This window comes from Lissotriton helveticus, chromosome 6, assembly GCF_964261635.1.
Source record: "Lissotriton helveticus chromosome 6, aLisHel1.1, whole genome shotgun sequence".
Lineage (NCBI taxonomy): Eukaryota > Metazoa > Chordata > Amphibia > Caudata > Salamandridae > Lissotriton > Lissotriton helveticus.
In genome coordinates, this window is record NC_136067.1 from 772,902,129 (window position 1) to 772,928,381 (window position 26,253).

The 26,253-nt window shown below is 50.6% G+C and overlaps 1 protein-coding gene across 1 annotated transcript in view; it reads left to right on the forward strand.

The window, feature by feature from the left end:
- Positions 1-26,253, forward strand: part of MDN1 (midasin AAA ATPase 1) — a 2,221,312-nt gene that overhangs the window by 2,150,903 nt on the left and 44,156 nt on the right. Inside the window, exon 98 of the mRNA XM_078648266.1 lies at positions 12,990-13,063. Within this exon, the coding sequence (XP_078504392.1) occupies positions 12,990-13,063 (74 nt within the window). The remainder of the gene's footprint in view (positions 1-12,989; positions 13,064-26,253) is intronic.

Consider the following 26,253-nt stretch of genomic DNA (forward strand, 5'->3'; position numbering starts at 1 on the left):
TTGTGCTGCTTTACGCTGTTCGTGTATCTTTATTATCTCTCTACGGATTTTCTTGTACATACTTTCCATGGCACTAATGGTATTGTGCTTTCCTTCGGCTATATTATCACTCCACTTTGTTAGAGTTTTCATTTCGGCTGGATCTTTAGACGGGTAATCTTGTTCTCTTATTAGACAGTTAATTAAGAACTTTAATATCATGCGCTGAATCTCGGCTTTCCTTTGAGACATGGCATCACTAATACTTTCTGGATCATCCCCTGTACGGATGAAACGATATATTCTGTCTAGATCTTCTTTCATATTCGGCAAGGTGACTAGATACTCGGTCACTCTCCTTATGCGTACGGAATATAAAACCATATTAAATTCGCCTGGAACTGGGTCATAGACACATTCGCCAAGGGTTTGCCTGATTTCTGCAAGAGACTTATTACTCTTAGGAGTACGCTGTGATGCTTGAGCATGTAATTCGAGTGCTGATAAACGCTTGTATGGCGGCGGGGTTTGAGGAAGACCTCCTCCTGCGGCCCCTAAACTGGAATCATCAACTGATGCTTTTCGTCCTGACAGGGTGGGTAATTGTAACGTGGGCTGGACTTGTATGGCGGGCTGACCCGGGGGGGCTGTTAAGGGCACCCCGGTGTCTGGAGGAGCAGGAATTACCTGATTTACAGGGACTGGCGGAGCGTGAACAGGATTTGCATATTCTGGGACTGTGTCGTCCAGATAGGACGAAATAAAAATATCAGCTGCGGTCGGTTTGTGACGTAGCTTGGTCGGAACTAATGGTGGCGGAAAGTTACTGGATGCCTCTGGGGTCGCTTTTGGCAAGCCCTCAGCAAGAAGAGGATACATACCCTTAATGAGGGCTTGCCTCTGTCTGTCTGACTGTTCGGCTTTAACTCGTTCACCTATCTCGATTAATTCTCTTTCTTGGGCTCGTTCTTGGGATTCTCTACTTAGTTCTGTCTTTCTGATTTCTTTTTCGGTTCTTTTATGAGCTTCTTTGCGCCATAACTCGATGGCATCTTTCTGTGACTGTCTGGCTTTCTTTTTCCATAATGCTTCTTCTACTCTCATGATGCATTCGGCATCCCATGTACCCGATACGGGCCATCTATACTTTTCTTCTAACTGTTTGGTATAATCTACCCATAAATCTAGATACAATATGGCGCTTATGCCATGTTTCTGATACATAAAATGACCTGGACTGTCCCTGGGCGGGACAGGAACTGCTTCTTCTAACAAACCCTTTCTAGTTTTTAACTGACGTAGTCTCGAAAAGAGAGACATTGTAAACTTGAATCGGAACACAATACAATAGACGAGGAACAATAACAATTGGGAAAACAATTCAGGCATACCACGACATTGGAAATACATTGAACAACATCATAACATTACAGTTCGGACAGAATAATACCTGGAATACTGAGAACAGAAACACAAGAATTTCTCGAGAACGGAACAGACTAGAGTTACTGGATGCACTGCTGAAACAGTACGGAACATACCGGTCCCATAAAGGGACGCATCAAGACCCGTATCCACCTAGGTGAACACTTCGTTAGTGGGCCTGGGTACCACCAACCCACGGACCAGAGTCAATTTAGATTGACCCTGTCTAGATACTACCCCAGTAATGGTACTCACCGGGCAGCAAGAACGGAAAGGCCTTGGACTGGACTGGACTGCTACGACGACGGACGACGAACTTCGGACTTCAGTTACGGGTGGGCCTCCGGATACCTCGGACCTTGAACTCTTGGCTTGGGCTCTGGTCGGGACTCGCCGCGTTCCTCCACCGTCTCGTTTGGATGCTGGACCGCCTCCTCCGTCTCCTCCGTGGGCCTGAGGGATACTTGAGCAGAAATATCTGCCACTGCGCAGAAGAGTTCCGTCACGACTGCAGAGGGTCAGGGGGCCGGCGTGGCTTCACCGACGCGTGGGGAAAGGGCAAGTCCCTGTTCGGGCGCCATTATGTGGTAAATAAATAAATAATACCCTATTTTTGACTAGACATATATCATAACAGATAGCTCAATAAATAAGAGTCAAGATTCGAGGTAGTAGGAGTTTTCGCAGGTTTAATACAGCATAAGGACAGGAACAGGACAACCTGCATGGGAACAGGGGCCCAGCAGGACGACAGGGGCCCAGCAGCTGCTGGGGCTGGGTCTGGGATGAGCGCGCGCTAACTTTTAATAACAATACACGAGCATATATACATAGCGCGAACACATAGCATTACATTGCAGTAGGCGTAGCAGTGGGTGGAGCAGAAGGCGTGACGCGTAGCAGTCGCGAAAGATAAGAGTAAAAGTAGGTGTAACTGGGCGTATACATAGACATGTGGTGCAGACGTAACAGAATATGTCATGAATAGGGCATAAAAATAGGAGGGGGCTACCTAAGGAGCCGGGACCTCTAACCTGATGGTGCGCGCAAACTGGCAATGACGTGTTACGAGGAGAAGCTGGGGGCTATGAACTCTGTGCTAGGAGCAGAGACTAAAGTCTGGAGGGTCGGAGCGACATGTACCTAAACCCTATCTAGTATCTGATGTTTAGGGAACATGTTGATATAAACTAGAAGTCAAGAGGGGAAAGGCTAACTTGATTCTAAGACTGGACCATGCATTATTCTACATGTAGTGCGTGATGAAGAATATTAAATGACCATTAAATACAGTATTTCTCTAACGTGGAGACGAGAAGGCTAGACAATGACGGAAACTATTGATGCAGTTCAGTAGCTTAGGAATGCAGAGAAGGAGGACTGAACTGATAACTGGAACTATAACATACTTTTGGCAGACTCAGAGGCAGAGCCAAGCTGCACCGGGTACTGTGAGGCAGGAAGTAAGTGAAAGGTCGAGGATACAGGTGGGGGCTGTATCGCTCCTCAGCGAGGCTTCAGGAGACAGGAGCTGAATCTGATGTCCAGGCCCTTCTGAGGCCTGGAAACGGGGACTTTATAATGAAATAACGTGCACACTGAGAAACGTGGCAACGTAGCTTTACATAGGCCTGATATCCGTAGTATTCACGAGGGCTGGAAAATGACATATCAGAGGTGGACACAACTGTAATTGCGTCTTGAATCGGACATGGGGAATAACATATGCATATTGGTCATGCACACATAACATATGATGGATGACACGTAGGGACACAGAACATGACAAAATTTACTTTTCCACAGGTAGGCCACAAGCACTTTGTTTACTGTGCTCCCCTTCGGCCTTACCAGCGCCCCTCGGGTTTTCACGACAGTGATGGCGGTGGTCACAGCTTATCTGCGCCGATCAGGGGTTCCAGTCTTCCCCTATCTCGACAACTGGCTCTTGAAGGCGGGCTCGCCCCAGGCAGTCGTTTACCACCTCCAGACTACGGCCGACCTCCTGCATTTGCTGGGGTTTTCCATCAACGTGCCAAAGTCACCCCTGATTCCCTCTCAGAAGCTCCGATCTCCTCTTCATCTGAGCAGTTCTGAACACTGCGCGGTTTCGGGTTTATCCTCCCGAGCAAAGAGTCCGGGATTTTCAGGCTAGGATTCTGATCTTTTAGCCTCTATCCCGGGTTTCGGTCAGGATGACCCTCCGGCTACTGGGCCTGATGGCCTCCTGCATCCTGTTAGTGGATCATGCCAGATGGCATATGCGAGCTCTGCAGTGGGAACTGAAGTTCCAGTGGGCACAGCATCAGGTCAACCTGTCCGATTACGTCTATATCTCAGAGGGCACTGCACGCCAGTTGCAGTTGTGGCTCACGAATCGCGATTGGGTCAATGGCTGATCCCTCACCCTTCCCCCACCGGAACACACAGTTGTGACGGACGCATCCCTTCTGGGATGGGGCGGCCACCTGGGAGAGGCGGAGATGAGAGGACTCTGGTCTCCGGCGGAGTCATGGCTCCATTTCAACCTTATGGAGCTTCGGGCGATCCGTCTTGCACTGAAGGCATTCCTTCCTTCTGTCGAGGGGAGAGTAGTGCAGGTGTTTGCAGACAACACCACCACCATGTGGTACTGCAACAACCAGGGCTGGGTGAAGTCGTGGACCCTTGTCAGGAGGCCCTGCACCTGTGGACATGGCTGGAACATCAGGGCATTTTCCTGGTGGTTCAACACCTGGCAGGTTCTCTGAACGCCAGGGCGGACTAAATCAGCCAAAGGTGCATGATGGATCACGAATGGCGTCTGAACTCGGACGTGGCGCAAGGTCTCTTTCAGCAGTGGGGAGAGCCATGCTTAGACCTATTCGCCATGGAAGGGAACGCGCAATGTCATCAGTTCTGCGTGTTGGAATTTCCAAGGCGGCACTCGCTAGGCGACGTTTTTCGTCGCGAGTGGAGTTGTCGGTCTACTATATGCCTTTCTGCCAATACCACTTCTTCCCAGAGTGCTGAAGAAGATCAAGCGCGACCGGGCCCAAGTCATTCTTGTGGCTCCGGGCTGGGCTCGAAGAGTATCATATCCCGAGGTACTCAGCATCCGATTGCCTCTTCGGGAGGATCTTCTGTCGCACCAGCAGGGGACGGTCCTCCACCCGAATCTGTCCAGCTTCCACCTCCTTGCGTGGACATTGAGCGGCGGCAGTTGACGTCTTTTGACCTGCCTTCTGAAGTTTGTGATGTGATCTTGGCAGCCAGGCGTCCCTCCAAGACGGTGTACACCTGTAGGTGGACTAAATTTGTGGCATGGTGCCCAGCAAAGGCCGTGGATCCCCTTTCTGCCCCTCTTTCAGAGGTCCTTCTATTTCTTCTTTCTTTGGCCCAGCAGGGCTCTGCTCTGGGCACTATCAAGGGCTATCTCTCGGCCATTTCAGCCTTTTTACAGCTTCCAGATCAGCCTTCCCTTTTCAAGACCCCTGTTGTAAATAGATTCTTAAAAGGCATTGCTCATCTTTTCCCTCCTGTTCCTTTCATAATGCCTCAGTGGGACTTGAACCTGGTTCTGACCTATCTGATGTGTGCTCCCTTTGAGCCACTTCACAACTGTCCTCTTTGTCTTCTTACTTTAAAGACAGCTTTCCTGGTGGCTATCACCTCTGCCAGAAGAGTGAGTGAGCTCCAGGCCTTTTCTTCTAAACCTCCTTTTCTCTTTGTCCATCCGGACAAAGTTGTTCTAAGGACTCGTCCTTCTTTTCTTCCGAAGGTTGTCACTGCCTTTCACATCGGGCAGACCATCACCTTCTTGCCGCCTCCGCATCCCTCGAAAGAGGAAGAGAGGCTCCACTGTCTGGACCCAAAACGTGCGCTCTCACTGTACCTCAACCGCACACAACAGTTCCGGGTGGATGATCAGCTCTTTGTTGGCTATGTGGGCCCCAAAAAAGGTCGGGCCGTGCACAAGCGGATCATCTCTCAGAGGGTCGTTCTGTGCATTAAGGCTTGTTATTCTTTGGCTAAAAAGGAGCCTCAAGTGGGCCTACACGCCCATTCTACCAGGGCGACGTCAGCCACTACTGCTTTGGGACGGGGAGTTCCCTTGCATGACATCTATCAGGCTGCTACGTGGGCATCGCTGTACACGTTTACCAAGCATTACTGCTTGGACAGCCAAGTCTGGAGAGACTGCTTCTTTGGCCGTTCTGTTCTCCATGACTTCCTGGTGTGATCTTGGTTCGCAGACCCACCACCGGGTTGGTATTGCTGGGGTATCTATTCTATGCTAAGGAATCTATCACTACGTGTTTTTCAGATGCACAAGTTGCTTACCTTCGGTAACGATAATTCTGTAAGAAGCATTAGTAGTGATGGATTCCTTACCGCCCCATCCATCCTCCCCGTTCTGCGAACTGCTTTCTAGGGTTAAGGTCATCCCTTTCAGGCCCCTAGTTAATGGCACCAGTGGTCAGTTTCTTGCATTGCTCTGCATTCCTGGCGCGGAAAGTCGTGTACAGAACTGATGTCAGCATGCGTGGACGCCTCTAAGTAGCTCCTGCTACGTTATCTTGGTGACGACGACGCCAACTACGCACGTGGAGCCGCATGACGCCCACCGACGTGCAGGGGTACTGCTGACGAAAAATTTCCAGATCAAGTCTGACGCCTGGGGGTAATTCTAAGGTAAGGAATCTATCACTACTAATGTTTCTTACAGATATATTGGTACCGAATGTAAGTAACTTGTGCTTTAACCCCAAAATCCCTTGCCCCAAGCAACATGCCATTTCAAAGTAAGTTGTATGATATTAGGGTAAAAAGACGTTGGAAACCAAGTGTCTAGAGTCCAAGCAGGACACTCCTAGTGTTTTTAGTGATTAGGTGGACTGATTCAACTTATCTTGGTCTCCAGTGTGGTCAAATGTATGATCTGATAGAGACTACAAGCCGCAGATTCCTTAACGTAGAATTATCCCCAGGCGTGAGACTGGACCAAAATATTTTCTTTGCCTCAGCAACACTGCGCGCCAGGGGAGTGATACGGTACCACGTGACTCCGCCCTGATGTCGTCCACGAGTGTGATGCCAGCAAGGGCACATAAGCTCCACCCCGGCGCGTCAACGTCAGTTTTTTTTTTCTCTATTCTGCGTGCAACGCGGATCCGGATCGTGTCCTGACCTGTTTTCAGGCCACCTTTTCATGTTTTATTTTCGTGGAACAGTGTTGCAATGCCTTCGGGCTTCAAGTCGTGTGCATGTCAGATGTCGGCGACGGACCCTCACCCGATATGTATGTGGTGTTTGGGCGAGCATCATGACTCTATGGACTGCGAAGCTTGTCAGCGCCTCAAACCGAAGTCCCGCCGGGAGCGCTGGGTGAAGTTGCTGTTGGCCCGCTTGTTCAGGTCGGTGTCATCCCAACGTCCGTCCCCTACCTCGGAAGCCAGGAACCGCAGATTGCCCTACGCCATGGCCCCAAGGGCATCCCTCGCCACCTGGTAGGTCCTGTAGTCTGTCTCCGAGGCCCTGTCCTCGTTCGGTGGAAGGCGCGGGTACCCCTTGGGACATGCACCCCCGCCAGTTGCCACCCTACTCGCCGTTTCCCGGCGTTGTGGTGACTTGGGCCCAAATGACAGCCTACGCCGCGGCGCTGCAGGGCCTCCTCCACCTCCTGAGATGTCCGTGGATCCCTTGCCTCGCGCGGGGCCTTACGCGAAGTCGCCGGCGGCTCCGGCGCAAAGGTTTCAGGTTGTAGGAGGTTGGTGTTGTGGAGGGCTAGTCCTTCGGGGCTCTGCTCTACGACCCGTGGCACCTCTGCCTCGCCACAAATCCCTTCGTGGCTCCCTGTGGCGTCGCTGGAGGTCGCTGGGACTCAGGGCGTGTCCCCGAGTCTCCCTCAGCCCTCACCAGAGGCCGAGCCCTGGCGGTGCCGCGGGTGGAGGCTGGGGCCTGGGGTTCCTGCCTGCGGGCGGCTGCCCCGAGTGAGGCCGAGCTGGTGCCGTTTCTTAGCCGCACCGGCTCCGACCTCGCCCCATTCTCCGGGGGAGCACGTGGTGGAGGAGGCCGGCCCGGCGCCGCCGATACCCACTCTGGCGCCGGTTGGCGTCGAGCCTGCGCCTGTGGCAGACTCCACTGCGCCGTGCCGGCGTCGGTCCTTCACTCTTCTCCTGAAGTTCCTTCCTCTCCGGAGGTTTTTCATCTGTTGGTCTCTTCCTCTCCGGAGATGGGATGCCGCATTGTTGCCTTTTCACCGGCATCCTCTAGGGAGGGCTCCTCTCCACCCCTGCGGCCTAAATCCTCGGACACTCCTTTCGGTGGCCCGAGTTTGGTTCTTCCACTGACTTCTCCGGCCTCCCCAGGGGCCCCTCAGGATCCCCAGTCATCTGGGGATCCCCCATCATTCCGGGGCTGGCCACTTCCTCCTGCAGCTGGACTTTGGGACGGATGGCTTAGTTTGCAGCCGTCGCCCACGAAGGAATTGCTTTCTCCCCCGCGGCACCCTACGGAGACCAGTGTTGCTTTCGTTCGGGCTATTTCCACAGCCGCTGGCATTTCTCCACCAGGTCTCTGGTGGGCGGGAGTTGTTCCTTCCTTTTGAAGCATCACTCCACAATTCTCTTATGGGGGCTCGGGGGCGCCCTGCCATGGGTTATCCTGTGCCTCAGCCACTCTTGTATCGCCACCATCCTGCTCCTCACGACCCAGCCTGCCTTTCCTTCCACCCTTCTACTCAAGGCTCTCTTCTGCGGACTGCCTTTCCATCTTTGCCTGTGGTGTTGTTTCCTCTGTCTCGGGAGGCCTGGTCGTTGGATTCATGGGGGGCGTAACGTCTTTGCTTCATCAAGTGCTGCGTTGCGGGTGCTCAACACTGTGTGTGTGTGTGTTGACGAGGGCTACTTCCAGCCTGTGAGATTTGGCGGAGTCCCTTCTTTTTCTTGTCTCTCATGAGGGTGCCCGTGCTGATCTACTGCACCATGTGTTGGATGTCAGGGAAGTGGCCACGTTTATTCTTCGTGCGTCCTTGGATGTTGCAGATGCTCTTTTCCGCGCTATTGCCTCTTCTGTGGCTCTCCGTCGCCATGCTTGTCTGCAGGATGCTGTTTTCCCTGAGAACATTATGGAGCGTCAAGTTGACCTGACCTTTGACGGGGTCCTTTTGTTTAATACTCATGCAGACTCCGGAGAAATGTGGAAGATTGTGCCTTCTTGAATTACATATGTCTCTTGCGTGTAGCCATTTGTGAGGACTGTGCCACCACAGATAATTGGGCCCTGACATCTGTAGCATAAAAGCTCAGATGTCTCCCCCCATTCTATTTTCCCACAGCTCATGCAGACTCCGCCATTCAGCGTCTCCTTGCGGGGCTCCGTCCTCCTCCTCCGTAACCTGGCTTGTTGATCTTCCTGGGCTTGATGGGAGGTTTTATCCCACCTGCTCCTGAGCTCTGGTTTTTTGAGTGGCCCATATATATATATATATATACACGTTTTGTGTGGCTTGACGTGCCTTCAGTGTCCCTTGGTTGGTCCCTCTCTTCTGTTGGCTGCTAGTTCAGCCCTTTTGGTGAGTGTGTATTTTTGGCTGATTGCTAAGCCGTATATGGTTCCTACCGCAGATCTTGTGTTTTGGTCCTCTGACGCATGATTTTTTTCCATAAGAGTAGTTCCCATGTTTTCTTTGTGATGTGTCCTACCCTATGTGTGGTACTTGTAGCTATTGTATAGCTCTGTCCTACACTGGAGGAGGGGTCTCCCCTTGTGGGCTCCGTGCCTTTCCTGGTGTCGCTGTATACCGTCGATGCGGTTCTTTGTTGTTGTCAGGGTCTGACGTTTCACTGTCTGCTGCATCGTTGGACCAGTTTTGGCATCCCTTTTGCAGCATTGTGCCGTGGTGTTCCGCCCTTTCTGTCCGGCGTTTGGAGCCTGTCCTCTGTCTGGTGTTTTAGGGGGATAGTGTTTCATGGTATTGTCCTGGGTCCTGGTGGATGCCTTGTCCGTCCTTTGTTTTTTCTCCTCCTCTCTTCTGACTGCTTCCATTTCTTCGTGGGTCGGTTTATATCCGTAACGATATCCCCTTTGGGATTGTTCTGGATTTCTTGGCCCTTGCCGGCGTCTTGCGCTCGGCTTGGTCTGGGCGCTTTGCTTCGTAGTATTTGCCAGCTGCGGTTGTGCATGCATGCTCTTTCTGGTCAGTGACCGGTGGCCTTGGGGTGGGCCGTTGTGCTCCTGCCTCTTGCTCTGCTGGAGCCTTGCGAGACTATGTCTCTCTTCTCACGCCTGCCTTTCTTGACTGTGGAGTCGTTCCTCCCTTGTCTGCTGCTTGGGTGCTGTGGCTGGTTCAGCTGTCCATTTTCTGTGTGGGTGTTTTCCGGTGAGGGGCTTGTCTTCACTTCTACCTCTCCTCCTTAGAGTTTGGGTGATTCTTTCTTCCTCTGTACTCCTCTGCCGTTGTCTGTCCCTCCGGGGCTTTCTGGTGGATGTTTCTGGTACCTTGGCTGGGCGTGGGGGTGTCCTATTCTCGCCTCGCCTTTTCTTCCTTCTGCTTGGTGGGGGGAGGCTGAGCCGCCCTTCTTGTCCCCTCTACACGTCCCCTGCTGGGGCCATGTGTTCCTTCCTACTGGGAGGTTCTCTCGCAGGCCCTTCTCCCTTCTGGGTACGGCTAGGGTGTCTATTCTACGTTAAGGAATCTGCGGCTAGTAATCTCTATCAGATGTACGAATTACATACCTTCGGTAACGATATATCTGGTAGAGACAATTCTAGCTACACATTCCTTCACGACCCGCCCTTCCTTCCCGTTCTGCGGGGACCTCCAGTTTGGTCTTCTGCACTCGCCTGCCCTCCAAGTGGTTTTGTTTTATGCGAGTGTCCTCTTTCACTTCCTCCCTAGTGGGATGCTTTGTTTTGTTGGTTTGTTCCTTTCCTTCCTTTCTGGGGTGATTGGTTGGTGAACTCATGGGTACTTCTGCGTCCCTGCACCCTGGTCTTCCAGTGTGGGGCCTACTCATGCTCTTCTCCCTTTCATTGCCTGACATTTGCAGTCTTCTGAGTTGGGGTCTCCTGGATGTGCCTCAGCCCTTCGCTTTTTGCAGGGGTTGCGCCTCTCCTTGCTGATGTTGTCTTGGGGGATACATTGTGGTTACTCTTCTGTTTTGGCCTTGTTGTTTTGTTTTTGATGGCTCCGCGTTGTGGCGCGGAAAAGTTCCCCGAAGAAATGTGACCTTGCTGACGTCACGCCCGAGGACGATGTCAGGGCGGAGTCATGTGGTACCACTCCTGGGCACGCAGAGTTGCTGTGGCAAAGAAAATTTTCCGGATCCAGTCTCACGCCTAGGGATAATTCTACGTCAAGGAATCAGCGGCTGGAATCGTCTCTACCAGATACATTGTTACCGAAGGTAAGTAACTCATACATTGGGTCACCACTCACTATGATGTCACCCGGAGGTAGCAATGTTTAGTGACCTGTATCTCAGACGATCCGAGGCCAGATTTTCCGATGGTGGGTGAACCCAAAGATCACCAATGCTTCCAAGTTGCTACTAGGCTTTAGTGTTATGGACCAACAATGACTTTAAAAGGTGGAATCTCTGAGGCCCTATAGGATAGATAAATGCTTTTAGTGGCTCTGGAGTCAGATTGGTTGATTTGAGTCAGCAGGACCAGGTCCCATGCTAAAGGCTGAAGTTTCATAACCTTCAGTCTGGAAAAAAACTCAAATGGGCTGCCTAAGGGTATGGGGCAGGTTACATATGGTGCATTTGCACCCCGGATGACGCAGTGGAAGCAATATGCATCTGCATGACCCGGGCCATGGCCTTTGGTTTTTTTTTTTCCCTGCAGCTAGGTGGTAGGGATCTCATTTAGTTGCGGGTCCTCTCCATATAGTTTCTTGATTTACCTGGTCCTTGCATAGATCTTCCTGTTATCATGGCAGCTCCCTGTCCTCACATGGTAGTTGCGGCCTAAATCCACAGGTTCATGCAACGCAATTCTTCCAGAATGCAGTCTTGGCATCCGCCTAGTGTGAATCTGCAGTTAACCCAGGGTTCTGTCTCTGGTGATATCCAGACTGTTTGCAAGTTACTGGCTCAAGAGGTCCAGAATTTTTGCAATTTAATAATGCCAATCAAATTGCTTGTTGCTTCACAATTACATTTTCTCCAGTTAGGATGAAGTGTATGTCTTCTATCTTTGTGTCCTGTTTTTGCAGGGGAGGAATAGGGTTTACTGAAGCACACAGATTTTTCACTAAACAAATAAAACCCCTCCTACCCCCATTCTTCCTTTTTTACCCACCAGAGGTGGTCTTGTTATTTAGTTGGTGGTGCTAATCAGAGGTACAATGCTAATCAGACATACGTGAAGGTGTGATGTCTGCTTGTACGCAAAGGACAGTCCACATGGAGACCAGCATCTTGTACACTCATGCGCTCATTATCCAAAATGGGCACAACCATTCATTTTGCTACTGTGAAAAAACATACACAACACACACATGGCACAGAAGCATAGGCAATGGACCCCAGTTATGAAGAAGTTAACAGAGCTTTCAACAGGTAGAGAGACTCCCCAGAAAGAAGACTATCTCATTTAAGTAAACATTCTAGTCAGTTCTTTTTGCAATTGCATTCATGATACCTAGTGCAGTTGTATAATCATTTTGGTCCTGAGCAGAACTAAAGTAATACCCAAACTTGGATCTTGGTAGGTTTTAGATCTTCTTCCGAGGCAGAAATGCTTAATGAATCACATTTTTGGAACAATTTTTCATGCTTTTACACTGTGTGATATCTGCGAACGTCACTATGATTGGTCCTGTACTTGCCACTGCTTTATTTAAGCTTGGGGATTTTTTCATTCAAGTTAGTATTCATTTTTAAACAGCTGTGTTATCTTTTGGTTCTAATTAATAAGGTGGTAAACTTGCAAATATTTACATGTTAATTGATCAAACATAAGGAAATACTTTTCAGATATGTGATGAGTACTTTAGGTTGCCAATTTCTCATTTATGGGCATTCATCTGGGTTTAACTATGTCCAAAATGTGCTTTTTCAGTCACTTGCAGCACTAGCCTCACACTTATTACCATGACATTATTTATTTATTTATTTATTTAAAAGGAAGCCTAATAAAATATCATGGTTTAACAGAGAATTGAAAGTTGCAGAAAGACTCGCTCTGTTTTAGTTGTGTAGTAATATTTCAAAACAAAAAAAAATTGTATGCATGCTTTAGGGTGAAAAAGCTGTGTAAGGAACATTTTCCTGTGAACTCTATTGCCAGAACTGTACCTAATTAAATGGTAGTCCTCATTATCTCTTATTCATCTCTGTATCCAAAGAGGGTACTTATCTCTTCAAAGACACCAAACGCTTCATGGGACTCCCCCATTCAGCACACAGCTCCTTAATATCTGTAAGATAAGGAAGTCTCAAGGGTCCCATCATTTAGTTGTACGCCAATGTCTGTGTCTTTGTTGTGGAAGTGATGTTCAAGTGAACAATAAACTCATGTGCAGATGGTTGGCACTGAGTGAACAGAGCTCCTTAACTTTACATGTGAAGCAGTAACTCTTATTCCTTTTGCAGCTTGCCTTTGAATCCTTGGCTGTCATTGGTAATGCGCTCACCCTATTGGAAGTGGGACAGATTGCTGTGTGCAGGTGAGATATATATATATATATATATATATATGGTATTGTAATATATTATAGCATTTGTTTAGAGCTTATCCCTCTGTGGGTCTCTGAAGGTCCTGTTCATGCAGAGAGCATGCCACAACTTGAGGGATGTGGTTGGTTGTGTGTTGTCTTTGCTTTGACCCTGTTTAAGAAGTCTTTCAATGTAATGCGTGATAACTATTGGGGTAGGGTTATTGTGTTATTGCACTCACTGCTTAGTGGAGTGATGGCTGAGTGGAAGATGATATCAAATATATTTTACAGGAACCGTATCTGGCCATACCAGACACACAGTATTTCCAACCAAGTCATCTGTGTCACCATCTAATCATTTCATATAGAAAACAGCTTTAAGTTTGATAATGGCGCACAGGTATGCAGGGTACGTTTTACCAAGCAGTACTTCATTTACAGGTTCAGAATACCTTAACTCCTGTCTACAGGGAACAGATGACGGTCCCTTTTGCATCCTTGTTTAAGGCTCCTCTAAACATATTTGTGAATCAATAGGACATAAGCAATGGATCGTTCTGTTCCATAGTTAGAGGATTTTGGTACCTTGTAAGTCAACCCATGAATAAAGTGTTCCCCCACGTTTGTTCCAAGTCACCAATCCTTGAACTCGTATTACAGAATAAATACATGCTGCCATTAGGCCCTATAAGAGAGAGTTACTGAATGGGAATGCTTTGTATGGCCTCAGCAGTGGCTTTGACTGTAAACCATTGCAGTTTATTCAGTCTAATCAGCCTGCTCTCACTACTGCTACTACTCGCTGTTCAACATGAGCATCTAGTATCTTAGACCAGAACCAGACAGGGAATCTGAGAGGGTATATTATGCATATGTTTCACAATACTGTTTGATGTCAATCACCTTTCGAGGGAGAGTATTAGTATTTAAGAAAATAAGTGTTTCACAGTTGTAAGAGATGCACAGCAGAGCCAGTAGTGGTGCAAGATTGCAGAGGATACCTTTTATATTGCCTGGGAAACCGATTGAATACCATTATTTGCTGAAAGGAAACCAATCAACTTGAGAGCATGTAAGCACTCTTCTGTTATGTTGTTGGACCATAAGGGGCACTGGCAACTAAGAAGGTATTGGAAAGCCAAGCACTTTTGAGTCCTACGATGCTAGAGTTATTTCCCATGCATTACCCAGACATCTCAGAGCTTTGAATTTCTGGGTCAGCTTCTGCAGTAAATCTGAGAACTACCAACCCCATGTCTACCGATGTTTCGCACTTCTTTGATATTAAGTTTGGCGGCGGAACTTAGATACCACTCTGTGTATAATAATCTTGATTGTCTTTTGTAAATTAAGAATACTCCTCTGGTCATCATTATATGTGTTTTTTTTTCTCTCAATCATCTTTCCTCCTCTGGGATCATTTATGTTATTAATTTGTTGAAAAAATGTGCACACCCTTGTGTTAAACATATCCCCAAGATCTTTCTGGTTCTGAAGTGACCACTTCGTCATGGGGGTAAAATATATCCTGTAAAATTTAAACAAACAAAAAAAGGCATTGTCTAACTAGGTTTGTTCAAATGTTTACTAATATTGCTCAATTGTGAATATGCTGAACTCTGTTTCATTATCCTTTCAAGTAAACGACTGTACATATGTACCCTAATGTGTTTTATGGATCATAAAGCGTCATCACTCTCTCTCAAAAGTCCCATGTATTGTAGGTAATATGCTGTGTGTCCAAGTTCAGGTAGTGAGTACATTCAATTTTAAAATCAATACACAGATGTCAGCCTAATAAGATTCAAAAATACACCGATTTAGTAGTCGTAAAGTCCCAAAATTCTAATGTACCTTGTGATTTAGTAATGTGGGATAATTTTCTACCTCGCTCGTTTTTGTTCGCTATGGCATTCGCTCCAAACAAACAGTTTATGGTAAAAAGTCCTGTGCTTATAGCTAAGGCTGCCATGTTCCGATAACATGGGGTCTGTCGCTTCAACACAAGTAGCTTAGACTTGTCCCCTCTAACTATATTTCAGGGCAGATGCGTTCTGAATCCCCATATGTGGTGGGGCCATCTCTTAAGGAGTGTAGGTTACCTTTAAAGCAATTATCAAGCCTCCACCAAAACTACTCTCTAACGTAAGCTGCGTGAATTTGTTCTCTACATAGAATTGCTGTAGCTTGTCCTCCCTTTGTTTTAAGCTGAAAGGATCTAGATCCTCATTTGGGCTTGCACCGTCTTTTAAGGATGAAATGTTATCTAGTTTTAACAAAAAACAATGCTTAGTAACGATGAAAAAGAGAGGTCAACATTTGTAACATGGAACCTTAAAATAGTCACTATGTACAGTAATACATTATAGAGACAACTGTGTTCCAAACAAACCAAGGTTATCTTTACAGTTATGTATGCAATTCTTCTATGTTGATTAGATTTATCTTTGCTTGTTGTTCCCTCATAATACTGTCGCTTGAACTGTTTCCCAATTTTACAGCCTGGTCATCAAAGACACTGTTAGTATTAGTAAAACTTGAGTTTCTAATAGAGACTTTTCTAACCGCAGATTCCTCTCCTTAAAATAGACGGGATCTGAAAAATCTTGAGCTGTACCTCTGTGCCGTTACTTTAGAGCAATTTGATAGTGTAGGTGGGGTCTTCTGTGCCGAAATGACATGCGCGATGCCTATAGAGGCGCCACACAAGGACGCGGAAGTCCGTTCTTATCTGGCCAAACCAGTCAGCACAGATCTTGTAAGAGCTATCTATCCCCAGTCAATTTTTGACCAACCCTTTTTTTACTTTTCCTCAGTCTTTTTGAGATTTTTCTCCTGGTGTGGCAGGATGTCCACTAGGAAGCCCAACTTCAAACCCTGCATCGCCTGTCATCAGCAGATGTCTGTGACGGACCTGCATCTTGTTTGCCTTTGGTGCCTTTGAGCGCGGCCTGAACGCATTGACCTGCGTCAACTGCCTCACCGATGACTCCAGGGCTTTGAGGGAGCACTCTCTCAATGTCATTGCTGCCCGACGTGGTTGAGAGGACGGTCCCGGAATCAGTTGCGGAGCCTGGGATCCTTGTGGCACTCAAAGTCATCCGCTAAGTCCCACAAGCGCAAGAAGTCAGAGGTTTTCGACATGACATGGGCGTGTCTTATTTCAAGGCCTGGCTCCATGGTTGAGCCTGCACCGACTCTGCACCTCTCCATGTTTCCAAGACCCGGGGCGACACCGCTCAACTCCATGAGTTTTATGAGGCTATTCACCACATATTTGGGCAGCCCATTCCTGCTTGTGCGCCTCTGGGCCCATGGGTTCATAAGGGGCACCTCTGGTTCTCTGCCACCAGCTCCAGTCCGACCCCTTGTCTTAACAGATGGATTCGGGCTGGCACTGATCACACCGCCTCAACCTTTCCCAGCTCCGGTTCTGTAGCTGATGCTCCCATTCTCATCCTACTCAAACACAGAGCCGAGGGGCGTCACTAGACTGGAGCCATTGCTTCTTGGCCAGAGCTCAAGCCCTGTTCTTATGAGCTGGGAGGCGAGGGAGAGGCCGCTGGACCCTGAAAAATACCAGCCCCTACACCCCAACATGGACTGGTGTGAGGAATTCGCAGACACCAATGTACTAGTGACCTCACCAGATACTGGCCTGTTCTCTCTCTCTTACCATGGCTTAGGAGAAGGGGCTTCTTTCGCTTTGGTGGTAAGAAGGGTGGCGGAGGCCCTGCACCACAGTCAATCCACTGTGGCATTCGAGAATAATGTCTTGACAGAGGTGCTTCTGCCAAGAGTTAACCCCTCAGAACCATTTCTCTCATTTAATGAAGCTCTTATGGGCATCCTGCTTGGGGCTCTGGTCTCTTCGTAGACAAGGCGGACTCAGCACTGTTGCGCTTCAAGGATAGCAGAGCCACTGCCATGTCTTTGGGCCTTTCCATTGCCCATCTCCCACTCCAGTCTGCCTTTCACTTCTTTTGTGGCAATTTAAAGGTCATCCAGCCACATTGGGCAGCCAGAGATAGTCAATATCCCCCTCACTCGAACAGTTGCAGCCTCCAAACCCCTTAAGTTTGCCATGTTACCATCTTAGGCACGCAGTAGGAGACAGGATATGCTTTCACCTGCCATGCTGGAGGTCTATAACGTCAGACCGCTGGGCCAGGTTCCAAAAATTGTCCGAAGGGGCTACTCCCTCCCCTTCGTTATTACCCCTTCACCAATGCCACCCACTTGCGACAGACTGACAAGGAACCGTCTCTCCTTACTCTGCCAGGAAGTGCAGCTCTTTTGGTGAAGGGAGCCATAGAGAGGGTGCCGACACCAGAAGTGGGTTATGGCTGTTATTCTTGCTACTTTCTGGTGCCCAAAAATGACAGAGGCCTTTGTCCTATCCTAGACCTGCACATTCTTAATTTCTTCCTCAAAAAGGAGAAGTTCAAAATGCTTACACTAACTCAAATCCTGTGTGCCCTGGCCCAGGATACTGGATGGGCACATTTGACTTGCAGAAAGCATACTTCCACATTCTCGTCCTGCCTGCCCACAGGCTTTACCTACAGTTCCCTGTGGGCAATGCTTACTCTCACTCAAATCCTGTCTGCCCTGGCCCAGGATACTGGATGGGCACATTGGACTTGCAGGAAGCATACTTCCACATTCTCGTCCTGCCTGCTCACAGGCGTTACCTACAGTTCACTGTGGGCCATGAGCACTTTCAGTTCGTCGTGCTTCCTTTTGGCTTTACCAGCGCCCTTGGGTGTTCCCCAAGATTATGGCAGTAGTGTTGTCTGGAGTCTTCTATAGCGCTACAAGACCTGAAGGTATCAGATTTCTCTACATGAGCACCAGTTACATTACAGTTGGACACATCAATTTTTTGTTAGGCACGGGGAGATCAAGTGATTTGCCCAGAATCACAGAATGTAGAGTGTCCATGCTGAGACTCGAACCCGGTTCCCCAGCTCCGAGGTCGACCGCCCTAGCTGTTAGGCCACATTCTCTCCCCAGTTGCTGCTCATCTGCAGAGATCAGGGATGCCAGTCTTCCCCTATCTCGATGTTGAAGTTGGGCTTGCCCCAGACTGTCTCCTTCCACCTCCAGACTATGGAGGACCTCCAGCGTTCTCTATCCACGTGACCCTCCCACCCCCTCTGGTCTCCCCTTTCATCAGAGGTGTTCTGGGCACAGTGGGGTTTCGGGCCTAACCTCCTGAATGGCGGGTCCAGGATATTTAGGCATCTGAAAAAAACACGTTAGTTAGATTCCTTACCTTAGAATATCCCCAGGCGTCAGACTGGATCCGGAAACTTTTCGTCAGCAGTAACCCTGCGCGTCCATAGGCGTTGTCTGCGGCTCCGCGTCCTTCATCAGCATCGTAATCGCCAGGATGACGTTGTCAGAGTACTTAGACGCCGCCCTCGCGCACTGACATCAGTTCTTCTTTTTTTACACGCCAGCAAGCGCATATCCGGTAAGAGCTAGTACCCTTAGTCACTTTTTGACTAACTTTTCGGTCTTTTTGACTATCTTTTTCGAATCGACTTCGATTCCTGGTGCCAGTAGGGATGCCCAGTTTTAAGCCGTGTGACGCCTGTCAACGACTGATATCGGTTACCGACCCCCACCGACGGTGTCTCTACTGTCTAGGGGCCGACCACGACGACAAGTCGTGCCCTGACTGTTGGGCCTTGACCTCGAAAGCTAGGCGGGAGCGGTCCCGTAAGCTTCTCGAGATCGAACAGTCAGCTCCGCGCGGCTTGAGGTCCCGGTCGAGGAGGAAGTCGAGGGACCGGTCGCGGAGCCGCAGCCACCACCCTCGTCGGGTTCCAAGTCCTCGCATTCAGGTAAGTCGAGGCATGGGAAGAAGTGGAAGAGGCGACATCGCTCTTCTGACTCCCCTCGCCGGTCGCGCAACTCGGCCGAGTGTTCGGGTGGCCCCACTCACTCTGCTCCGTCGGAGCCGCAGGCGTCACATCCAGCCCCACACCCTCCGGTCCCTGGGCTCCATGCGACGCTGGGCGAGATTCGAGATTTCCTCGTGGCCATGAGGACTCTCTATCTGAAAGAAACAGGTTAGTGTTAGATTCCTTACCTTAGAATATCCCCAGGCGTCAGACTGGATCTGGAAAGTTTTGCGTAGCAGTACCCCTGCGCGTAGGTAGGTGTCGTCTGCGGCTCCGCGTCCATCGTAGTGGTCGCCGGGATGACGTCGTCGGAGTACTTAGACGCCGCCCTCGCGCGCTGACGTCACTTCTTTTTTTTTTTCACGCCAGCAAGCGCAGATCCAGGAAGAGCAGTACCGCATGATGTTGGTTACCGACCCGGACCGTCATTGTCTTTATTGCCTCGGGCCGACCAAAATGACCAGTCGTGCCCCGACTGCCGGGCCTTGACGTCAAAGGCTTAGGCGGGAGCGGTCCCGTAAGCGCCTCGAGATCCGGCAGTCGGCCCCGCGCCGCTCAAGGTTACTGTCCAGGAGGAGGTCGAGGGACCGGTCGCGGGGCCACATTCATCACAGCTCGGCGAGTCACACCACTCATCGGGCTCCAAGTCCTCAGGTAAGTCGAGGCACAAGAAGTCGATGAAGCGACATCGCTCTCATGACTCCCCCCGACACTCGCGCGACGCAGCCGGGGGTTCGGGCGCCACCACCCACGCACCTCTGCCGGAGCCGCAAGCGCCGTGTCCAGATCAGCACCTTCCTCACGGCCATGAGGTCGCGCTTCCCTCCGTTGGAACCCGCCGAGGTGCCTTCAGGCCCCATTGGTCCGTCTGGGAGCCCAAGCGGGCAGGAGGCTCCGGCGGCGTCGGGTGCTTTGGCCCCGGCGCCGTCGACGGCTCCGGTCCCGTCTTCGACGTCGATTGGTGAGGCCTTCACCGACGACCCAGCTACATCATTTATTCCTGACTATCAGGAGATAGATGACGAGGGGGACTGGGAGGGGTTTGAGGACCTGAGCCAGGACTGGGCAGACGAACTGGGGAAGGCCAGTGGTCTGGACACTCCGCCAGACACTTGATTTGTCTCCCCTCCTACCGTGGCTACGGAGGAGGGGGCTGCTTACAGTGTGGTGTTGACTAGGGCACCCAAGGCCTTGGTTCTTGAGCTCCCAGTCGCGGCCATGAGGACTAACCTCCTCACTGAGGTGCTCAAACCGCAGGCAAGCTCCTCGGAGCCTCTCCTGCCGTTCATCGAAGCCCTCACCGACGTTCTGTTGGGCACCTTGTCAAAGTCCTCTATAGGCCTCCCTGTGGATCGGAACATGGCCCAACGCCACCCCAGTTTCCTGTCCGTTCACCCCACACCCGAGAGCCTGGTGATCCAGGCCTCAACCTCCCAGACCACATTCCCGACCGCCCCTCCGGATCGGGAATCCAAAAGGTACGACCAGTTCGGCAAGAACCTGTTCTCCTCACTGAGTTTGGGGTTGCGGTCTGTCAACACCGCCTGCCTTTTGGGCCGTTACTCCCACTCCCTGTGGCATACGGTTGCGGAAGTGTTGCCGCAGTGCCGGCGGAGGTCCAGGCAAAGCTTACCCAGGCCCTCGCGGAGGGAAAGGATGCAGCACGCTACTCCATTCGGTGTGGACTGGATACCACGGACTCGCTAGGCAGGGCGATTGCAACGACGGTGGCGGTTCGCCGCCACGCCTGGATGAGGTCCGCCAATTTTTCGGCGATGTCAAAGCCTCCCTTATGAACATGCCCTTTGATGGCCGTCGCCTCTTTGGCGACAAGGCGGACAGTGCGCTGGAGCAATTCAAGGACTCCAGGGCTACGGCCAAGTCCTTGGGCCTCGGCCAGCGCCTGCAAACTTCCGTATTTCGTCCCTTTCGTGGCCAAGGAAGGGGCGCCCCCTCACGTCCAGCTAGCCACAGGCCGCAGAACCAATCTCAACGCAGTCGCGGACGTGGTAACCGCCGCGGCGGTCCCGGGGGACCCTGGCAATGTCAGTCCACACCCGCAGCGTTTGCCTCAAAATCCTCCTAGTCTGAATTTTCTGGCCCATTTGATGCCTGTGGGGGGCAGGGTTCGCCATCACCTCCTTCAGGTGGGTGCTGCAAATCGTCCGAAGGGGCTACTCCCTCCCCTTAGAGGCGACCCCTCCAGCCATGCCACCGCAGTATCACCGCATGTCGGGGGATCACTTGCGACTTCTACAGGAGGAAGTTACGGCACTCTTGGCCAAGGGGGCGTCGAGCGCGGGCAAGAAGTAGGACGTGGTTGCTATTCCCACTACTTTCTGGTACCCAAGAAGGGCAAAGGAGGCCTACGCCCTATCTTAGACCTCCAGAGCGTCAACAGCTTCCTCCGGAAGGAGAAGTTCAAGATGCTGACACTGGCTCAGGACCTAGTTGCCCTGGACCCAGAAGACTGGATGGTGGCGTTGGATTTGCAGGACGCATTTTTCCACATTCCCGTCCTGCCGACCCACTGGCGTTACCTGCGGTTCATGGTAGGCCACGAGCACTTTCAGTTTACCGTGCTCCCCTTCGGCCTTACCAGCGCCCCACGGGTGTTCACAAAAGTGATGGCGCTGGTCGCAGCTCATCTGTGCAGATTAGGGGTCTTCCCCTATCTCGACGATTGGTTGTTAAAGGCGGGCTCGCCCCAGGCAGTCGTCTCCCACCTCCAGACTATGGCCGACCTCCTGCACTCGCTGGGGTTCTCCATCAACGTGCCGAAGTCACACCTGTGCCCCTCTCAGAAGCTCCTTTTCCTCAGAGCGGTTCTGGACTTAGCGCAGTTTCGGGTTTATCCCTCCGAACAGTGGGTTCGGGATATTCAGGCTCTAATTCCGATCTTTCAGCCTTTATCCCGGGTCTCAGTTAGTTTGACGCTGCGGCTCCTGGGGCTGATGGCCTCCTGCATCCTTCTGGTGGCGGATTCGGGTTCTGCAGTGGGACCTGAAGTTTCAGTGGGCACAGTATCAGAGCAATCTGTCCGACCACGTCCGGATCTCGGAGGGTACTGCAAGACAGTTGCAATGGTGGCTCACGAACCGCAACTGGGTCAGCGGCAGATGTCTCTCCCTACCCCAACCGGAGAGCGTAGTGGTGACGGATGAGTCCCTCCTGGGATGAGGGGGGCACATGGGGGAGAGGGAGATCAGAGGCCACTGGTCTCCGGCGGAGTCCCGGCACCCAATCAACCTTCTGGAGCTGCGGGCGATCCGGCTTGCACTGAAGGCATTCCTTCCCTCTGTCCAGGGAGGTGTAGTGCAGGTGTTCACAGACAACACCACCGCCATGTGGTTTTGCAACAAACCAGGCGGGGTGGGGACCCTTTGTCAGGAGGCACTGCGCCTATGGACATGGCTGGAACACGGTTCAACACCTGGCAAGTTCCCTGAACGCCAAGGCGGACGAACTCAGCAGCCGGTGCTTGATGGATCATGAATGGTGTCTGAACTCGGACGTGGCGCAAGGTCTCTTTCAGGAGTGGGGAGAGCCTTGGTTGGATCTATTCGCCACCGAAGAGAACGTGCAATGTCATCAGTTCTGCGCGTTGTAATTTCCAAGGCGGCACTCGCTCAGAGACACTTTTCGTCGCGGGTGGAGCTGCGTTCTGTTGTACGCCTTTCCACCTATACCACTTCTGCCCAGAGTGCTGAGAAGATCAGGCGTGACCGGACCCAAGTCATCCTTGTGGCTCTGGATTTGGCACGAAGGTACTGGTATCCCGAGCCACTCAGTATGTATGTCGATCCTCCGATTCATCTGCCTCTTCAGAAGGACCTTCTGTCGCAGCAGCAGGGGACGGTCCTCCACCCGAACCTGTCCAGTCTCCACCTACCTGCGTGGAGATTGAGTGGCGACAGTTGAGGCCATTTGACTTGCCTCCTGAAGTCTGTGATGTCATTCTGGCAGCCTGGCGTCCCTCCACAAAAACGGTATACACCTGCAGGTGGAATAAGTTTGTGGCATGGTGCACAGCAAAGGCTGTTGATCCACTCTCTGCTCCTCTTTCAGAGGTTCTCCTCTTTCTTTTTTCTCTTGCCCAGCAGGGCTCTGCTCTGGGCACTGTCAAAGGCCATCTCTCGGCCATTTCAGCCTTCTTGAGGCTTCCTGATCAGCCTTCTCTTTTCAAGTCCCCTGTTGTAAACAGGTTCTTGAAAGGCATCACGCACAGGTTTCCTCCTGTCCCTTTCATGATGCCTCAGTGGGACTTGAACCTTGTACTGACTTATCCGATGTGCGCTCCCTTTGAGCCACTTCATAACTGTCCTCTACGTCTTCTGACTCTTAAAACTGCATTCCTGGTTGCCATCACCTCTGCCAGGAGTGAGCTCCGGGCTCCATCTTCTAAACCTCCTTTCCTCTCTGTCCATCCGAACAAAGTTGTTCTGAGCACTCGTCCTTCTTTCCTGCCCAAGGGGTTACAGCCTTTCATATTGGGCAGTCCATCACCTTGCCCACCTTCTTTCCGCCTCCGCATCCCTCGAAAGAGGAAGAGAGGCTCCACCGTCTGGACCCAAAACGTGCGCTTTCCTTTTACCTCAACAGCACACATAAGTTCCGGGTGGACGACCAACTCTTTGTTGGCTACGTGGGCGCTAAGAAGGGACGGGCGGTGCACAAGCAGACCATCTCTCGGTGGGTCGTTTTCTGCATCAAGGTCTGTTTCTCCTTGGCTAAAAAGGAGCCTCCTGTGGAGCTGCGCGCCCATTCCACTCGGGCCACGGCGGCTACTACTGCCCTGGGTCAGGGAGTCCCCTTGCAGGACATATGTCAGGCAGCTACGTGGGCTTCGCTGCACATGTTTACCAAGCACTACTGCCTGGACAGTCCGGTCCAGAGCGATGGCATTTTTGGCCGTTCCTTCCTCCAGGACTTCGTGGTGTGATCTTGGTTCGCAGGCCCACCACCGGGGTTGGTATTGCTGGGGTATCTATTCTAAGGTAAGGAATCTAACAAACGTGTTTCTTTCAGATGAACAAGTTACCTTCGGTAACAATATATCTGTAAGAAACATTAGTTAGTTAGATGCCCCACCCATCCTCCCCGTTCTGCGAACCGATATCTAGGGTTAAGGTATCTCCCTTTGAGGGCCCTAGTTTCATGGCACCAGTGTCGGTTTCTTGCATGGCTCTGCGTTCCTGGCGCGGAAAGCTATGTACAGAACTGGCACAGTACGCGAGGGCGGCGTCTAAGTACTCCGACGTCATCCCGTCAATCAAGACGCCGACGACGGACGCGGACCAAACAGACAATGCCTACCGACGTGCAGGGGTACTGCTGATGAAAACTTTCCAGATCCAGTCGGGCGCCTGGGGATATTCTAAGGTTAGGAATCTAACTAACTAATGTTTCTTACAGATATATCTTTACCAAAGGTAATTAACTTGTTCAATAATACCGATGGTTCAGCCTCCCTCCTGAATGTCAGTGGGACTGACTGAGGCTGCTGGGCCTCATGACCTCCTGCTTGTGACAAATGCAGGCTGGCATATGCGGGTTCGGACGTAGGACCTGAAGTTTCAGTGGGTGCAGCATCAGGGAAATCTCTCCGACAAGGTCCAGATTTCAGAGGGAATTCCAGAATATCTGCAGCGGTGTTGAACGAACCGCGATTTGGTCAGCAGCATGCCCCTCACCAACCAGATCTGGCAGTTGCGACAGATATTTTACTTCTTGGATGGGGACGCCATCTTTGAGAGGTGGAGATCAGAAGCCTTTAGTCTGACGGAATTCAGACTCCACATCAACCTACTGGAACTCCAGGTGGCAATTAAAGACTTTTCTGCCCTCCATTAAGGGAAGGCTAGTGCAGGTATTAACGGACAGCACCTAAAGTGGAGCATGGGACTCTTATAGGGCTTTCCCCATTCGACCTAACCTGCTATGAGTTCTGATGCAGATATGGAATTACCTGTCCCATGCCTTCCTATTGGCTCCAGATTGTGCCAGGAGGTATGGAACCCTGAACTTCTGGGTATGAGCATCTGTCCTCTGATCAGTCTGTCACTTCTGGAGGATTTCCTCTGGCATCGGCAGGGCAGGGTTTTACACCTAGGCCAGCGCAATCTACACCTCCATGTGTGGGTATTGATTGGTAGCAGTCGACTGAATTACCGCTACCTCCCGAACTAGCTGAACTGCTCCTTGTGGCCAGGCGTTATTATACAAAGTCTATTTATGCAAGACATGAGACATGTTTGTGGCTGGTGAACCCATAACACAAACCCATTTCAGTCCAAACTGTTGGATGTGTTACTGTTTTTGTCTTGGCCTCCCAAGTACTGTTCAAAGTTACCTCGCTGCCTTTCTGCATTTACTTGACCAGCAGTCTTCGTTCAAATCACTTGATGTGATGCGTTTTCTCAAGGTTTGGTCCATATGTTTCCTCCGAACCCTTTTGTGATGCCTCATTGGGGCCTTAATTTAGTCCTTACTTTTCTTATGTGTACCCCCTTTGAGCTGTTACACAGCTGTCACGCAGCTGTCCCCTACGTCTTCTGACCCTGATGATAGTCTATCTCATTGTGATCACCTCAGTTTGTTGCATGAGTGAGCTTCAGGGTGTTAGTCCAGCCCTCCTACACCACCTTCTTTTCAGACAAGGCTAAGGACTAGACCGAATGTGACTTTGTACCGAACGTTTTGACTACTTTTCATGTCACAGTCCCTTACTCTTCCGACGCTATTTGTGCCCCTCACCCCATCTTCTCATCCCCCCCAAAAAGAGAGGGGGAAACTCTACCTCGAGAACCAAGTGCGGAAAGAGTGCACTTGGCCTAGTTTACCTCTGTAGGATGGGCGCCTGGACATGAGAGGCAAACAACCCCTAATCCCCAAACTCTTTTGCTTACTAAAGTTATTGTATCACACACCTAAGGTGTGGTACCTCTTTGGTACACTTTGGCAACTACCTGGAGCATTGAATTTCCTTCTAACAATTAAGTTTAATTCGACACTGGTAAGAAAAATGTTGCAAGTTAATTTCACAAAATTCTCTCTTTCTTCCCCTCTTATGAATTATACCATACCATACTGTATTCATAGGCACTGTCAAATCCTAGAAGTGGACTTGTTAATTTATAACTCTAGCAGCTTACCAGGAACATGATTTTGAGTTTTTCTCTGTTCCAACTTACTGTAGCATTCACTGTACTGGCATAGAAAATTAAACAATGGATGTAAATTAAGAAATGTGCTCCTTTCAATGCCCCTCAAATGCTCGTGTTAAGT